General features: G+C 43.4%; 1 protein-coding gene across 2 annotated transcripts in view; it reads right to left on the bottom strand.

Moving 5' to 3' along the window:
• LOC138468025 (fibrillin-2-like) overlaps positions 1–19984 on the bottom strand; it is a 691910-nt gene that overhangs the window by 149996 nt on the left and 521930 nt on the right. For both annotated transcript variants that reach the window (XM_069608420.1, XM_069608421.1), the window contains one exon: positions 4727–4846. In XM_069608420.1, the coding sequence (XP_069464521.1) occupies positions 4727–4846 (120 nt within the window). The remainder of the gene's footprint in view (positions 1–4726; positions 4847–19984) is intronic.

Genomic DNA, 19984 nt, shown 5'->3' with positions numbered 1-19984 from the left:
AAGAGATAAAATAAAATAAGAATAATACAGGTTTTTGGCATGAAATAGCACAGAGCTATAGGTTGTGTGTAAAGAAGATAACAATTGAAGGGCAGAAGAAAGTTTCATTTATTTCCATTTACACTCGCCAAAGAGAGGAACAAAGCAATGAGAGATGAGAGGTGAGCTAAGGATGAGGAGGTTTTCAAGAAGGTTTGAAGGGAAGAGGAGGATGAGAGAGATCAAGAGTGGAGGAATGAACTGAGTTAAAAGAAGAGAAAGTGGAGTCAATAGTTTGAGAAGCAAAGTCAGAAGAATCAGGGATGAAGGTTGTCCAAGATTGAACAGTCATTAGAATTGAATTGCTGAAGGTAACGAGGGAGGAATGTATTGGAATTCTCTGAGATGGGGGAACCGGTAAAGAGAAGTGAAAGTAAAGAAGGGAGTGATCCAAGGCTGGAAAAGGACCATTAAGAACAAAGATAAGGAAGAGACAAGAGCCTGAATTGTAGAAAAATGGGAGCGACATACTGCGATAGATGTTAAGATTCAAGTAAAGGAAGAAAAGGGCAGTAAAGGAGCATAGAGGAAAGATGCAAGTTACAGTTGCCAAGAAGAAAAAACACAGAGTGGAAGAATAGAGAAGAGATAGCATCGCATCGCGCTCTCTGCTCCAATTTTCAGTGCTATGCGGATGATACCAAGCTCATTTTCAGGCTACCCTCGGCCTCCTCCTCTCCATCCCTCATCTCTGACTGTCTGTCTGCTATACAGGAGTGGTGTGCCGCCAATGACCTCTGCCTTAATGCCAGTAAGACTGAGATTCTACTCATTGGCACACCCACTCCCTCCTTCCCTGCAGCTCTCTGGCCGGCCTCTCTTGGCCCTCTTCCTGCTCCCACCTGCAAGGCTAAAAACCTCGGGGTCATCTTCGACTCCACACTCCCCTTCTCTCCTCACATCTCTGAAATCTCTAAGAAGTCATACTACCAGCTGCACCTCCTCAGAGGTATTCTTCCTTTCCTCTCCTTCCCCCAGAAGCTCACCGTCTCCAGAGCCCTAGTTCTCTCTAGGCTGGACTATTGCAACAGCCGCTATCTAAATCTGCCTGCCTCTACTCTCTGCCCTCTGCAACTTATCCAAAACAGGACTGCGAGACTTGTCCTTGGCCTCAAGCCCAAGGATCGTATCTCACCGCTGCAATCCTTTGTGACGGCAGTGTGAGCGAATACAGGGCTGGGACAGACGTTCTGAAAACCCGCGGACGTAAAGGATTATTACTCTGCACAGAGGATGCACTGTAAAGTTCAAGAATATTTCTAAAACTGCATGTGACTCGTCTTGAGCTAACCGTAAAGAGTATAGCTGGTATCAAGAGATATACTGAGAAGATGATGGTCCTGTCCCACACGCCACACGCTGAGATTCAACTAGGCTATGGAGAACCCCTCTCAAACCATTAATGATTAATTGGAGACAGTAAAAACGCTGTGATCTATGCTTATTAGTGGTGTAACTCACCCTACTTGGTTAGATGGGAATGATTTAATTCCCATATGTGGTCCTGAAGAAGGTTGCTTTATCGAGAAGACACATTTTATGGAAGTCCAAAATAGTCAACCGAAACAGATGTAGACTTTCTAAATCTATGGAATTGAATAAAACCAGAGTTAGTACCATTGTCTATTGAAGTGGAGGACATTTGTACTGTGAATTGAATTATATGTTGACCAAAGAGTCAACACACCAAGTATGATTGCTACATGTTGAATGGATGGTAGAAGTGAATGATTATGTGTGAGTTAAATTGTGATAAAGTATTGTGCTTTTTAGAATTTAAATTTTATATGTTTCTATACTAATAAACTAATTCTGAATTCAATGAGTTACATTTATTGATATTTATGAAAAGATAAATGTTTTGATATACACCATTCCCTATCCCACTGGTCCCTTTTTTGATTTACTCGTATCTCACCACGACTGAAATCTCTGCACTGGCTCCCAGTGACTGCAAGGATTAAGTTCAAAACCCTCTGCATTGTCCACAAGGCCTTCTGGGGCCAGGGCCGCAATAACTTCAACTCTCTCTTCCCAAATACCTTCCTATTCGGGCTCTTCGCTCATCTGCCTCCAACTGCCCCAGGGCCAGTCGCTTCTCCAAGCAACGAGTTGGCAGTCGATCTCTCTCTCTGGCACAGCCTTCCTGCCTCCCTGAAACTTGAGGAGAACCATCTTTGGTTCCGGAAACACCTCAAAACCTTCCTCTTTGCTTCTGGTTTCTCTGCCTCTCTCCCTGGTGAAATTCCTGGCTGAAACTGCACTGGTTACCTGGCCACCCTTTCTGATCTTGGGGCCAGGCCCCTGCCTTTTGCACACCTTCCCTGCCTCCCTGGCAACCCCCCCCCACCTAGGGACTGTTTTCTGTATCCCTACAGTCCCCCTACCAGCACTTATGTCTGCTCTTACCTTGCACTTGCCACCATCTGGCCGCTTTTATTTATCTTATTTATTCTTCCATCCCATGTACTGCACTTTCCTCTCTCTCTTCCCCCAGGCACTTTTCCCTTTCTCCCTACCCATGCATTTGCGCGATCTGAATGATACCTGGCCTAGTAGGATCGTTGTCTGTCTTCCCACTGTTTCCCCTTCCTTGCCTCGTCGCGCCTTGAAACACTTGTGTATAGGCGCGTTATGATATATCAAGAGCATCAAGGTGTTCGCATAAAAAGATTAAAGAGGACCAGGAGGACGGTGAATGATAAGAAAAACAAAAGAGGGATAGCTGAAGTGACAAAAATGGTATTCAAATGAAAATGTCTCTAAAAGATAAGGAGTCCAGGAGGATTGAAACACTCTTGGAGGGGGCAGAGTGGACACTTAGATATGGTTTCTGAATTCGATTGGAAGTTGAAAAATGCACACTTTTTGACTGTGGAAACATTACACCTTATGTCCTTTATATACACATTTTGTAATCCAAGCTACCTCATCCGTGAAACAAGTTCTTAGATAACAAAGAGACCACTGTGTTGGATTGGACAGGTCAACTACCTAGGAATTAACATAACCTTTCTATATTGAGTAGCCAGGGGAAGCAATGGTATTATGTGTTTTTTAAATAGTATATCTGCATAACTGAGTCCATCCCGTTCAAGTTGCTAGTTTGGTTTATAGGAAATGTATCTAATCGCAATATAAAACTAATTACCGAAGAATACTGCATTGAATATACTATTGCTTGTGACCTCAAATTAAGAAATTATCTTTCAATACTGGTACATTCAGTACTATAGTATGAAATTAGTAGACATAGAGGAGCTCATTGTGTTGGAAAACCTAATTGGCCGGAGGGGACCCTTACGTATGCACTTATTTGCACAATGTTCATCATTTCCATGTGGAGTGGAAATAAGAAGTGTAAACAGATGGTGGAAGACTCTTTACAGTTCTCTATAGAGTAAATGCCGCCTGCCATGTAGGGATGGCAGGCAGCATTCACCCATGGCAGGAGGCGTTTACAATGATTTCCAATGGAAACCGCCTGCTTTTTCCTGCTGCAAAATCAGGCGGATTCCATTGGAAACCAATTTGTCTTTGAAGGCGAAGGGGAAACGTGAGGCGGAAGCGTTCCACCTTCAAAAACAATGATAATCCCCTGGAACAAAAATGGAAGTGCTAAAGACAAGTGTTATACCTCGAAAATGAACCCCAGAATGTTTTTTTTAAATTAGGAGTTTCAGAATACGTTTGGAGTTTTGAAAATAAGATTTCCGAGATTTGCCAGATGTATGATAAAGACTGTATACTCAAGAGCAAGTATTCTACTTAAATTAAATAGTAAAGCAATTCAGAAACTACTCTAGGACCAGCATCTATTAGGAAGATGTATTTAAATTAGCGAGAGATACATATAATATGCCGGCAATACTTTATATACTAATTTTCTTTTCTCTCTCTATATATGTTGTTAATGTATTTGTAGGTACTTCTTTGAATCTTTAACCTGCTTTCAAACAGCCCTGAAAACGTAGGTGCGAAACACATGTTGGTGGTTTGTTTATGTAATGTCTTCATCATTTGTAATACTTTTATTTAACTTTCTGTGATGATTTACGGATTAATAAATAGAAGACATTTTTTATAGGTAGTCATTTGATTCTGGATGGTGTGATAATATACTTAGCGCATATCCATAGGAAGTACTTCGTTGTTAGCTAATGTAGCTAATGTTTATCGTTGCAGACAATCAGAGTGGTAAAACAGGAAGAGATCCATGTAGTCTGGAAAGCTAGCAGACAAAAATATGGAATTGGCCATCCTCTCCTACTTAACATCATCGGCCTCATTACACGGAAGGCGCTAGGGGATTACTGGCACCGGTAAGGGCACCGGTGCCGGTAATCCCCACCGCCCTACTACGAGGTCCCTCAGCGGGTACCCGTCCGTAACGTGTGGTCAGACCACACATTAAGGACGGGACCCGCTGAGGGACTTCAGTGCAAATAACGGTACCCCAAATTGCGGTACCGTTATTTGCTCCTTCCCCATTTGAGCCCTATTGGGGCACAAATGGGAATGGGGAATGGTTCCCGGAATGGGGACTTACCGGTCCCGCAAAGGTCGGAGTAGGCCGGTAAGTCCCTATTCTGGGAACCCATGTGTTGTTGTTTTAATTTGATCAACAAAAACAACAGCCTGCAGTATTACGACAGTGAGAAGGTGGCAACAAAAACACTAATCGTACCTGTGCAATTGAATCCGTCTCCAGAATATCCTTTCCTACATTGGCATGTCACGTTCATATCACTGCTGATGCAGTCGGCATACGCACTGCAGGGATACCGGTGTGGCAAAGAGCAAAAATCTAAAGACAAACAAATGAGAGGTACTTGTAACAAAATGACAATATAAAGTTGTTTACGTTCAACATGGTGTGAATGAAAACACGTGGGGCATTCTTATAGTAGGCTCGAACAACCAGAAATGTTTCCCTATTGGGCTATGGGGTCATATCACCAAACAGCAGGGCAGCATCCCAATTCATGAGAAAGCACCAAGAGACTGCCTCTTGATGCAGAGGGCACCTTAGAGTTTAAAAAAAAAAAGGTTTTTATTGCCGTTACCATTCGGTAATAAATAACCTTTAACAAAATGTTTCACAATGACAGGAAATACAATACTTACAAAAACACATATTAAAACAGAGAATAAAAAATGTAATTCAATGCATCATTGTATAATTCATTACACATTTCCTCATTATGGATTCAACTACCTACAGTTGATGCTCAATTTGCTCAATTTGTATTACAAAAAGAAATATATATATATATATATATATATATATATATATATATATATATATATATATATCCCCGACAATCAATACATATCAAATTCCACACTTTCCATAAGGAACCAAAAAAATAAAACCATCCTAACAAATATGACTGCTCAGTTCCCCTCAATCTTAAACAATTACTAAATCCCACGAAAGCAAAAACAATTGATTTAGTAAGGCAATAGGCCCAAAAAACACAGCAATCAATTGAAGTGTTCGAATTTACAAACCTGTTGAAGAAGGTTATTTGTTTACTCTGTAGTGCACGTCAGTAGACCAAGAGGTGTTCAGTCTCTCCAATTCACTTATCATTCCACAAAATCTATGCTTCGCCAACTCTGATGAGATCATTCCATATATAAGCAATATGTGTTTCATATGATTCCACCTAAATCTTAAAAACGAGCCTCGAACAAATCTATTTAGGTAGATCGACAAATAGGGGGCCAATACCCCACCATTTTATGCTCCAAACTGAGATGGATGAGAGACGCATAACTATGCATTCCCTCGAGGGTGGAAATCCAATCATGTCTATACAATGCTTTTTTACTTTATTAGTATTGTTCATATGAAAAGTATTTGACAAGTCGATCAACAACAATAAGTTGTAACAGAATATCAAAATGCTCTTCAGAAATTGATCCCCATCCCTAATAATGATATCATTCAGATCGGAAAATACGGAATCATGCAAAGGACACATCATTTTATGATAGAATGACAAGCATTTCCAATGAGCCTTGCTAAATCAAGATGTAATCCTCAGATCATACCATATGGCTGCAATGGGAACTGAGTTAGGAACCCTTAATGCCCTGTACAAAATAAGCCCTTCCAAATGTGGCAAGAAATCCAGAACACACAATTGCAAAACTTCGGTGCCATATAACATTTTTGGTACGATTTTACCTTCATAAAATCTTAGAAGTGGAGTTAGCGAGAACTTTCCATATATGGCATCCCTTCTGCACAAATGCTTTGAAAGAGCACTAGCCCTATTCGTCATCCATTCTCATAACTGTCATTTGTGAGGCTTAGAAGTAATCAGAAATTCTTGGTAGACAAAACTATTTACCCACTCTACTACATCAGGCACAAATCGCAAACGAAGTGTTGTCAATTTCTTTTTTGAGGGTGCATTGCATTACCTTAGTTTTACCAGGGCTCATTTAAAATAAACGGCTTCTGCCATAATCAGCAAATGCCTTAACGTGGTACTGAAGTCCCTTCTACGCACAGTCGAAAAGCAGAAACATCATCGACGTATGCCAACCAGACCATTTTCAAATTACGTAACTTAGGAGAAGCAAAGGAGACCGGCTTAAGAGAATCTCCAACATCTGATACATAAAGGTTAAACAGATAGGCAGCTAAAATGCATCCCTGTCTGCCACCCTGTCCTGGCTTGTCTGCCACCAGAAAAATCAGGGATCTTGCAGGACAAAGTCCCAGCCTGATTCAGCCTCACTTGTATATTGGTGTGTTCATGCAGACCTATAATCAAGCTAAGGAGACCAGGTGGAATCTCCCAATGTTTCAGTTTGTCCCACAATAGCCCTCTATTTAATGTATCAAAAGCTATAAATACTGAGTCAAACTTTTTGGATCATGCTAAATTCTGTATGCATTTCATGCTAAACCCATTGAGTGTGGTACCATAACATTTCCTGAAGCATGTTTGCCATTTTTTGAATCTGCCCATCTCCTTAACCCAACATTCTAAATGAGACAGCGGTACACATGCAAACACCTTGTTGTTCGCACCAAGACTAAAAATCGGGTGATCATTTTAAGGGTCAGCCCGCAAACCCTTCTTTTAGATTGGAATGATATATGCAGTCCTCCAGGAGTAAGGGAAAATATCAGTGTCTGCCACCTGTTTGAGAAGTATTGTCAGAATAGTAGACCAAACCACGGTATTGCTCTTCAATACAATATTTGACAGTTTGTTTGCACCAGGTGCCCCTGAAGTACTAATTCTACTTAGTACTTCATCTATAATTACCTGATCAATAGATACATTTCAATTGTCATTAAAATTGGACTCTTCTGGAAAATCAACCCCATCGGCGGGACCCTGGTTCAATTAAATAGACTCAAAATAGTCTGACCAGTCTTTTTCGAAGACAGAGTTAATTTGCCACTCTGGCTGCGAAACGCCCACTTCATTAATAATTTTCCCAAAAATTGTCAAGCTCTTATTGCGTATATCACACAACATCTGCAATGCATCTCTCTGTAATCTCTGTGCTCTGTTATGTCTTAACCAATTTTTATATGCTTGTTTAACCAAACTGAAACCAACAGCAGTGTCCCGTACGACCGAGTGCCTTATGCCTCTAATCTGTGCTCTTATAGCCCTCTTCTTCTCAGCCACTAAGGAATCGTAAACATGTAAGTGCCTCTGTGATCAATTAGGGCCCAATTCCCTCGGTTTACCAATAGCAATTTTCAGTGTTTCCTCCATAAAGTATTTAAATTATTGGTGCTAAATGTGTGAAACTTCCAGTCTAATGAGGTACTTTTCAAGCATGCATCAAGAAATTAATTAACACCATTAATAATCATGGGATTCCATAACAGCCTATTTCCGGCTGTATCAACTGATACCTCAGTCAGACCATGGATATCACCTTGTACAATCTTCCTTTCAAACTCAAATGTAATGAAACTATGGTCACTCCAGGGAGATTTTCGAATTTTTCTCTATGTACATCTTTTGAATAGCCACTCTCCCACAAAGACAAAGGCAATGGTAGAAGAAAGGCCACCAATGTGCCATGTGGGGTTACTTGGAATGTCTCCAGGAACAGTTCCATCCAACATCAATAGCCCCAAATTTAGGAGGATACTTGAACAACGCCACCCACAAAGGTACTTATACTTCCGATTCTTAAGGGTAGGCACTATGTCAGTTTTTAAGTCTTTTTCACTACAAGAGGCATTGAAATCCCCATCAACAAGTAAATTTCCCCCACAACCCTCATACTCCATTAAATTAAAAAAGTAGTATGTTGTTTTTCAGCTGTTCGAGAATGCATGTACCTGTATGCCAATAAACATTTATAATCATCACATCTGTTTAGGTTGCACTGATAGGCCTCTCTCCCACTATACAGGCCTCTCAAATTTAGCAGGGGCACTCTCCCCAGATTGCTGTGTGGGATGTTTGGGTTGCACTGATGGGCCTCTCTCCCACTGCGCGGGTCTCTCAAGTTTGGCGAGGGCTCCGTCTCCAGACTACACTGTGTGGTGTTTAGGTTGCGCCGATGGGCGTCTCTCCCACTGTGCAGGTCTCTCAGACTCAGCAGGGGCCTTGTCTCCCAGCGGCACTGTGTGATGCTTAGATTGTACTGATAGGACTCTCACCCACCATACAGGTCTCTCAAATAATCTAACTGCGCTTAGTTAAGTACTCTACCAATCCCGGAAACCCACCACCACCTAACTCAATTAAATCCCATACCAGCAGACCTTTAACACCCTAACCCCCCCTGACAGTGCACCCTTAAGAAACACACCCTACCCACCGACAGAAAGCAACACTGAGCCAGAGTACACCCCAGCGTATCCAGAGAAGGAAAACCGAGGTCACTGCGAACCGCACAGCACAGCATAGAGGACCAACTACCATACTACGCCTGCACCTAAACTGGAAAATGGCCCATACCAGAAAAGGACGCAGAGAAAGAGAACAAGATCGTGCAACAGGAGACACGAACACACAACACCTACAGAACCCACAAGAAACAGCCCCATTGGAAGAAAACACGCCTAAAACAGCCACAACCGGAACAAAATCCACAAGAGAAAAATCCTTATACCTCACACCTTACCTCGCAACAACCACGGTACACCGACACCCCAACACGGAAACCTCGAAACATGCAAAGAATTTCCTGATACACGCGGAAAAAAGATGGGGGCACACAACAAGAGAGTGGGACGGCTCTGACCCTATTACCCCTTACATTACAAGAACAAAGGGGCAACATCGATGTCCACTACACCCCGCACAATACGGCGAAGTACCAACAACCAACAATGCCACCTCCCACCCAACAATCGGACCCAATGAAGAAACCACAGCTGATCTTCATCCGAGTAGCAGCACAGCAGAAACACCAAGACTAATCAGCCCTGTTATCAACTTACTAGACTGCTTCAATGAAGAAGCAGCTGTCGCCGTTCTTTACCCTACCGACATCAATGCGGAAACTTCACGAACAGACAATTACAAAGTCGAACAACAAATAACCTCAAAACAAAATCTCACCCAGAGAATCCACTGTAACCTAATAAACGCAAGGTCAATGTCCAAACACGCAACGGAAATATACGACCTCCTGTCAGAAGGAGGCATAGACATCCTGTTTGTAACCGAAACATGGCTAGACGACAACTACCAGATCACCCTCACCAACTGCCTGACTGAAGACTTCAAATGCATCCAAACAAACAGAAAATCCAAAAGAGGGGGGGGACTAGCGATCATCCACGAGGAACAACTGGCCATCAAAATGGAAGACCCACTAAACATCGATAAATGCGAATTCTTAATACTACTACTTTCACTAAACCCCAAAACCAACCTGAAATTCATACTGATATACAGACCACCAACCTACGATGCGACTTTCATAGACGCTTTCACAGAAGCAATCACTACCCTAGCCATCAAGTACAATCATCTGATCATCCTCGGAGATGTCAACATCTGGTTCGACGAAGAAACCACAACCACACAAAAATCCCTAACCGCCGAACTAGCAGCCATGAACCTACAACAAATATTCAAAGGAGCAACCCACTCAGCAGGGCACACACTTGACGCAATCTTCGCCAACATGGATCTCATCACACGGCACCCCCAATTCAAATACTTTGGAGCGACCACCTCATTGTTCCGTTCATAATGACAACGGCCACTCCAACAAAAAAGCAACAAGAAAAACAACCCATCATGATGAAAAGAAATTGGAGAACCATAAAAAACTCCAACCTAACCGAGCTCCTAGAACTCAGCAAACCACAAGCATCAACCATGGAAGAAGCAGACCTAGACAAAAAAGCTGCCCTACTTCATACCTGGATCGCAACAACCCTTGACGACATCGCCAAAGAAAAGCCCCTCACCCCATCACGCAAGAAAACTACAGCAAAATGGTTCACCCACTACTCAACGCCATGAAGAGAAAAAAACGAAAACTAGAATCTGAATGGAGGACCAAAACACAACCGCAAACAAATTGAAATTCCTACAACAGATCCGCGCATATAAAAAGGAAATACAAAAAGCGAAGAAGAAACATTACGACAACCAAATCTTCAGAGCACCAAACGCTCAAAAAACTATTCAAAATCATAAACGAAATAAAAAACCCACCGGCCTGCAACAACTCGCCAATCCCATCAACAAAACTCTGCGAGGACCTCGAAGACCACTTCAAAAACAAGATAACCTTCATCCAACACACCATACAAAACGGACCAAGCGTTCACAGCTCAAACCCCACCAACACAGACGGGGAACACGCAAACAAGCTGCAAAACTTCCCAGAAATATCAGTTGAGGCTTTCGTCAAACTGGTAAACCAAAGCAACAAATCGGGCTCTCCTGAAGACCCTTGCCCCCCGGACATATACAAAACAATTCTCAAACAAGGAACCCCCATGGAATACCACAGGAACCTCCTCAATCTCTCAATCTCAACAGGTAAAGTACCGCAGGCCTTCAAATCGGCTTCCATCAAGCCGCTACTCAAAGACACAACGGGAAACGTAGAGGATTTATCTAACTACAGACCCATCTCCAACATACCCTACATATCCAAACTGCTAGAAATGTACGTCTACCAAATAACCCAAGAATTCATAGAAGAGCATTGCCTACAAGACCAGGCACAAGTTGGCTTCAGACCTATGAGAGGAACAGAATCGGCTCTCCTCTCAATATTGGACGACCTAAAAACAAACGCAGACTCAGACAACAGCACAGCCCTGATTCTCCTTGATCTGTCTGCAGCCTTCGACACTGTCAACCACGCCATCCTCATAAAGAGACTAGAAGGACTAGGGTTAACAGACACTGCCCTACTATGGATCAAATCCTTCCTAACAAACAGAACAGAAACAATATGGATGAAACCTTGTAAATCCAAACCCAGAATCTCCATGTGCGGAGTACCACAAGGATCATCCTTCTCCTCGCTTCTATTCAACATCTACATGTACCTATTAATCAAACTCATCAAAAAACACGGCCTCACATGCTACAACTATGCCGACAATACTCAAATAATCTTCAACATACAAGACACCCGAGAAGGAAACACCACACTAGAGAATTGCCTTTGTGACATATTCAACTGGATGAACCTCAACCATCTCAAAATCAACCCAGGCAAAACAGAGATAATGATTTTTTCAAAAAATGGGAGGAGACATCAACTACATCCCCTGGCCAAGAGAGCTCAGCACCACACCAGAACCATCGTCACCTGAAAAAAACCTAGGGGTCCTGATGGACAACAATCTCACTATGGAGCCACAAGTAAACTCGGTAATCAAGAAATGTTTCTTCCTCCTGCGAGCAGCAAAAAGGATCCTACCGTTCCTGTCGTTCGCCAACAAAACACTTACCATCATCGCTCTGATCATGTCCAGAGTAGACTATGCCAATAGCCTATATCTGGGCATGTCCGAACGACTTCTAAAAAAACTGCAATGCATACAAAATGCAGCAGCCAGACTCCTCCTCAAGCTACCCAGTAGAGAACACATCACACCCACGCTAAGAATACTACACTGGTGACCACTGAAACAACGAATAAAGTTCAAGACCATGTGCATCATGCACAGAGCAATACACAAACAAGGCGCAGGATTCCTAAGCGACAAACTACGCCTACATCAACCGACAAGAACACTAAGATCAAACCCTGACATACGCCTGGAACCAAAACCCTACAACAGAAAAAAAACTCAGAGGATCGTCTTTCTCTCACCAGGCACCCAAAACCTAGAATGACCTACCTAAGAATATTCGGAATACAACAAACCACCTAGCATTCAGGAAACTCCTCAAATCATGGCTCTTCAAAGCGTAACCACAACGGAGACGCACTAGAATGCCCAGACATTAAAACAATGATGAAAATAACTCCAACCTTGGCCACTCTCAAATTGGACAAACACTCAAACAAAAGAACCAAACTCTCGAAAGAGCATAAGACATCGTGGAAAATATCCACAAAGGTAGGCTACAGGGACTGACCACATACCTAGACCCAGCCGAAAGCCTTCAAGTGACTCTCCCACTCGTACGTACCGGACGAACATATCCAGACCGGCAGACGCACCTAGATAGACGTTGGCCTGCGTCACATCTGGATAGGATTGACTGAAGGATAACATGCCCGCGCCTAGAAAAACATGAATGCTAGCATGTGCCACACTTAGAGTTGTGAACACCAGCCTGCGTGGCGTTCGGATGGAGTTCTGAATGTTAGCATGCCCACACCTGGACGGATGTCTAAACTCTAGCCTGCACCGCATATAGATAAAGTGTGAATGTAGGCATGACCACACCTGGATGGAGTCCTAAACCCTGGCCTGCGCTGCATCTAGATGGGAATGTGAAGGCCAACAAGTTCCACACTCAGACAGAACTGTGAATGTTAGCATGGTAAAGGTCAGGTAACCCACTGACCAATAAAAGCTCAAACTCTGCATACTTATCTCACTCAACAAACTCACACAACCATCTCTCGCACAACAAGCCGCATACACTTCACAACACTGCAACAACACATAAGCCGGAACAACAGCACACGCGGACTGACTCCGATCCGATACCCGCACCAAAGCTCAGCAACCGGTGTATACTGAGTTGAAGCTGCCAACAGAACACCACTCCTCTCACTATCCTACTCCCTTCTTCAGCTTACTAACCTATCCCACCTTTATCATTTACAGATCCGCCTGAGCGCCTGGTGGTGACGGTGCACGGTACAAATACCTTTAACATTTAACATTTAACATCCCACAAACCACCAACTGTTGGAACTTTAATATCGGTGGCCAAAATGGCAGTACATACTTGAACAGATTGCATTACCTCAAGCCCTTTACATAATTTCACCAATGTCAGCAGGCCCCCGGACGGTCGACACAGAGGGCCTTTTAAAGCTGACTGATGCTTAACGAAATAATCATCAAATGAGGGCCAATCAACCAACCACATCTCCTGTAATAAAGTAATTTCCTTTTTTTTCTCGATTTTGACCCCACTGAATGGTTAGTGTAGAGGTAGATGTCACCCCATGAATTCCATGATATTAAGGTTAGCGTATCCCCAATAATAAAGATGCTGTGTTTCAGGGGCGCTCCTCTCCTGCCCCATTTGGTGCAGGGACCCTGATAACCACGACCAATCGTGACCCACTTCGACTTGTGTGGTTTTATTTTGAACTAAATTAATGGCCTTGGTACATGAGCATCCCTATTCACTGAGAGAACACAATCTTTGGGTAGAAGAGGATCAGCCCCTCTTAGACTTGGAAGACCACATGACACATGCTAGGGGCATATGGCATAAGATCTTAACCTAGCTTTCTCAGTGGTTGGGATTCTTTCTAAACAGTTTCAAAAACTATTCCTGATCCAATGTCCTTAACAGCACGAGCTGGCCTATGTGTGTCAATGAAATGGAACTGGACAATTTCCTTTAATAATATAGCTCTTACATTTGGTACTTCACCTAAGAGCTGAGGTATGGTAGATCAATTCAACATAAATATTTACTTTCCACTAAAACATTATACGACATACAGGAACCAAACCCTATACCAGCATACCCCCTATCCGGTTCCAATGTCTGCACCAGTCCATTAGGAATTCTTTGGTCCACAAAACATTGTTCTTTCTCAGGGCCCCTGGAACCTTTTAATATGCTAAAAATGGGGTTCTTGCCATTGTCTTTATCACCTTCCCAGGATGGCAGTTGCTAATCAATGAGTCTGTCTCTCAATGATGGACCCAAAACCTTCTCCACACCGACCCACTGGCCACCAACAATTAGGGCTGCATTAAACCAGGGATGAACTATAGCAGGATGAGGTAACTTACCACCTGTAGAAGAACCCACAACTGATGACGGAATAGTACATAATTTTGGTAAAGGGTCCATTTGTACAAACAAGGGATGATCTGTAATAGGAGGACTAGGGATAACAGACAAAGAGACTAGAAGGACTAGGGATAACAGACACTGCCCTACTATGGATCAAATCCTTCCTAACAAACAGAACAGAAACAATATGGATGAAACCTTGTAAATCCAAACCCAGAATCTCCACGTGCGGAGTACCACAAGGATCATCCTTCTCCTCGCTTCTATTCAACATCTACATGTACCTATTAATCAAACTCATCAAAAAACACGGCCTCACATGCTACAACTATGCCGACAATACTCAAATAATCTTCAACATACAAGACACCCGAGAAGGAAACACCACACTAGAGAATTGCCTTTGTGACATATTCAACTGGATGAACCTCAACCATCTCAAAATCAACCCAGGCAAAACAGAGATAATGATTTTTTCAAAAAATGGGAGGAGACATCAACTACATCCCCTGGCCAAGAGAGCTCAGCACCACACCAGAACCATCGTCACCTGAAAAAAACCTAGGGGTCCTGATGGACAACAATCTCACTATGGAGCCACAAGTAAACTCGGTAATCAAGAAATGTTTCTTCCTCCTGCGAGCAGCAAAAAGGATCCTACCGTTCCTGTCGTTCGCCAACAAAACACTTACCATCATCGCTCTGATCATGTCCAGAGTAGACTATGCCAATAGCCTATACCTGGGCATGTCCGAACGACTTCTAAAAAAACTGCAATGCATACAAAATGCAGCAGCCAGACTCCTCCTCAAGCTACCCAGTAGAGAACACATCACACCCACGCTAAAAATACTACACTGGCGACCACTGAAACAACGAATAAAGTTCAAGGCCATGTGCATCATGCACAGAGCAATACACAAACAAGGCGCAGGATTCCTAAGCGACAAACTACGCCTACATCAACCGACAAGAACACTAAGATCAAACCCTGACATACGCCTGGAACCAAAACCCTACAACAGAAAAAAACTCAGAGGATCGTCTTTCTCTCACCAGGCACCCAAAACCTGGAATGACCTACCTAAGAATATACGGAATACAACAAACCACCTAGCATTCAGGAAACTCCTCAAATCATGGCTCTTCAAAGCGTAACCACAACGGAGACGCACTAGAATGCCCAGACATTAAAACAATGATGACAATAACTCCAACCTTGGCCACTCTCAAATTGGACAAACACTCAAACAAAAGAACCAAACTCTCGAAAGAGCATAAAACATCGTGGAAAATATCCACAAAGGTAGGCTACAGGGACTGACCACATACCTAGACCCAGCCGAAAGCCTTCAAGTGACTCTCCCACTCGTACGTACCGGACGAACATATCCAGACCGGCAGACGCACCTAGATAGACGTTGGCCTGCGTCACATCTGGATAGGATTGACTGAAGGATAACATGCCCGCGCCTAGAAAAACGTGAATGCTAGCATGTGCCACACTTAGAGTTGTGAACACCAGCCTGCGTGGCGTTCGGATGGAGTTCTGAATGTTAGCATGCCCACACCTGGACGGATGTCTAAACTCTAGCCTGCACCGCATATAGATAAAGTGTGAATGTAGGCATGACCACACCTGGATGGAGTCCTAAACCCTGGCCTGTGCTGCATCTAGATGGGAATGTGAAGGCCAACAAGTTCCACACTCAGACAGAACTGTGAATGTTAGCATGGTAAAGGTCAGGTAACCCACTGACCAATATAAGCTCAAACTCTGCATACTTATCTCACTCAACAAACTCACACAACCATCTCTCGCACAACAAGCCGCATACACTTCACAACACTGCAACAACACATAAGCCGGAACAACAGCACACGCGGACTGACTCCGATCCGATACCCGCACCAAAGCTCAGCACCCGGTGTATACTGAGTTGAAGCTGCCAACAGAACACCACTCCTCTCACTATCCTACTCCCTTCTTCAGCTTACTAACCTATCCCACCTTTATCATTTACAGATCCGCCTGAGCGCCTGGTGGTGACGGTGCACGGTACAAATACCTTTAACATTTAACATTTAACATCCCACAAACCACCAACTGTTGGAACTTTAATATCGGTGGCCAAAATGGCAGTACATACTTGAACAGATTGCATTACCTCAAGCCCTTTACATAATTTCACCAATGTCAGCAGGCCCCCGGACGGTCGACACAGAGGGCCTTTTAAAGCTGACTGATGCTTAACGAAATAATCATCAAATGAGGGCCAATCAACCAACCACATCTCCTGTAATAAAGTAATTTCCTTTTTTTTCTCGATTTTGACCCCACTGAATGGTTAGTGTAGAGGTAGATGTCACCCCATGAATTCCATGATATTAAGGTTAGCGTATCCCCAATAATAAAGATGCTGTGTTTCAGGGGCGCTCCTCTCCTGCCCCATTTGGTGCAGGGACCCTGATAACCACAACCAATCGTGACCCACTTCGACTTGTGTGGTTTTATTTTGAACTAAATGAATGGCCTTGGTACATGAGCATCCCTATTCACTGAGAGAACACAATCTTTGGGTAGAAGAGGATCAGCCCCTCTTAGACTTGGAAGACCACATGACACATGCTAGGGGCATATGGCATAAGATCTTAACCTAGCTTTCTCAGTGGTTGGGATTCTTTCTAAACAGTTTCAAAAACTATTCCTGATCCAATGTCCTTAACAGCACGAGCTGGCCTATGTGTGTCAATGAAATGGAACTGGACAATTTCCTTTAATAATATAGCTCTTACATTTGGTACTTCACCTAAGAGCTGAGGTATGGTAGATCAATTCAACATAAATATTTACTTTCCACTAAAACATTATACGACATACAGGAACCAAACCCTATACCAGCATACCCCCTATCCGGTTCCAATGTCTGCACCAGTCCATTAGGAATTCTTTGGTCCACAAAACATTGTTCTTTCTCAGGGCCCCTGGAACCTTTTAATATGCTAAAAATGGGGTTCTTGCCATTGTCTTTATCACTTTCCCAGGATGGCAGTTGCTAATCAATGAGTCTGTCTCCCAATGATGGACCCAAAACCTTCTCCACACCGACCCCCTGGCCACCAACAATTAGAGCTGCATTAAACCTGGGATGAACTACAGCAGGATGATGTAACTTACCACCTGTAGAAGAACCCACAACTGATGACGGAATAGTACATAATTTTGGTAAAGGGTCCATTTGTACAAACAAGGGATGATCTGTAATAGGAGGAGGTACCTCACCACTTGTAAATGAACTGACACCTGGTGACAGAGTAATGCACAATTTTGGTACATGGTCGATTTGTACAGACATCGATATGCAAGATTTTTCCCCTACCACATTTGGCAAACGTTCAGGAGGAATCATAACCACCTCATTCACCGAATGGAGTTCGATCACCCCCTTTTTCTGATCTTGTCTGGCAACCTGATTGGAAGCAGAGGATTTACCTCTGGCTGCTTTAATCAGTGTTCGAAAGAATTTTCTTGAGAATTGGTTGGCATTATTACATAGCAATTTAAGCTGTGGAGCTTTGCCATTGGATTCTTCCATTCAACGGTGTCAACCTTTCTTAACTCTTACTACTGACCCATGCGCCAACTTCATAAATGGTCATGCTGCCTCTAGATTCAGATCTAAAATTGATTCATCAACAGACACACTGGCCTCTATCGCCACAGGGACCACAGCCTCCACAACCCCCGCAGAGACTGTTAGATCTTGATTAACACCATCAGCACAAGATCCCACTTTTTCTGGTGTACCCGACCAAAGGCCTTCACCCTATTTTGAGGACAACCTCCCATTCAGCTGTTACTTGACCCAGACAACCTCCTCACAGAATGTTGGGAACAATAGAAATTCCTTCCACTTTGTTGTGTACTCCAATATTCTCAAATTTGAACAGTAAGGTCTCCAACATAGTCAAATGGAGCCTTGTTTCAGATTGTGTTCCCTCATACAATGATAACAGTATGCAAAGTACCTGATTGATCTCTTGCAATACACCTTCCTGGCCATCAGATATCCTATTGTCCATTTGATTTCTCATTGTTGACAGTCTCCTAGGTGCAACGGGCCCAGGTGTGGACACATAGGATGTAATTGAAGTGTCCATATCCTGTGTACAGACCTTGGAAAAAATGGGTGGGGTATCGAGATAAGATTACTCTCTCACTCCCTGTGCCACAGCAGCAATTCGGACATATTCAACATCTCTTCATCCGGTATCGAAAGACACCTCCCAGAAGCCAGAAGTAAGCTGCTAGGAGAACCCAAGATAACAACCGTATTTGTGAAATTAGCCGACAATGGATTTAATAATGAAGTAATTTTGGCTGCTTTCACAGTCTTAGTATTAGGTGCAATCCTCTTAGTACGCTCTGCCAGTGATTGAGGCAGTGGTAAAGCAATAGCCATTTCAAGGATTCTAGAAGGGTCCAGGCACATTTTGTTCTTGATAGTCTTACTCCTTAAATTGTACATACACCGAACAGGAGAGTAAAAAAAATAAATTAACCACTCACCCTCGAATACAGTGTCAGTTCATACAACTCCTCAGTGTTACCCAAAAACACAGGAAATGCTAGCTGCTTTCAAGTCAGGAATAATTAAGGTATGTCTGCTACTGACTCCACCGCCGCCCCGCCAAACTGCTTCACACACTGCTGCACACCTGTGCGTGCTCTATGCTGATTCATAGATTTTCAATAGTTGTGAGTGGGTGGGGTCCGCTCCAGCTCAATAAACAGAAAAAGCAGACTCTACATCCACAGAGTATCTTCAGCAAAGACAGTGGGCCTCATTACATGGAAGGCGGTAAACCATGGTGCTATTAGCACCATGGTTGCCGCCGGTACCATACCGGTACCACCATGGAGAAAAGGGGAATTACCACCCCATTCCAAGGTTGGCGGGGCGGTAATTCCCCCTTTCTCCATGGCCCTTCCCCATTCTCATTTTTGCCCCATAGGGCATAACGGGAATGGGGAAGGTGGTAATTACGGTACCGCAAATTGCGGTACCGTAATTAGCACCAAGGTCCCAATGCAGGTCCCAATTTTAACGGCTGGTCTACACCAGCTGTTAGGGTTGGGAACCGCAAAGGGACCTCGTAGTAAGGCGGTAAGGGTTAACGGTCACCGGTACCCTTACCGGTGACCGTTATCCCTTACCGCCTTCCGTGTAATGAGGCCAAGTGACTCCTGCCAAACTGCTTCCCACACTGCCGCACACTACTGCACACAATCCGTGCTGTGTCATAGATTTTCAATAGTTGTGGGTAGGTGGGATCAGCTCCAGCCCAGTAAACAGAACAAACAGACTCTGCATCCACAGAGTATCTTCAGCAATCGCAGTGACTCCTGCCAACTACTTCACACACTGGCACACACTACAGTTTGTGCTCTGCAATGCGTCATAGATTTTCAATAGCTGTGGATAGGTGGGGGTCAGCTGCAGCCCAGTAAACAGAAAAAACAG

The sequence above is a fragment of the Ambystoma mexicanum genome, chromosome 4q (genome assembly GCF_040938575.1).
Source record: "Ambystoma mexicanum isolate Mex_15411 chromosome 4q, UKY_AmexF1_1, whole genome shotgun sequence".
Classification (NCBI taxonomy): Eukaryota; Metazoa; Chordata; class Amphibia; order Caudata; family Ambystomatidae; genus Ambystoma; species Ambystoma mexicanum.
This window is presented reverse-complemented; position numbering and strand designations above follow the sequence as displayed.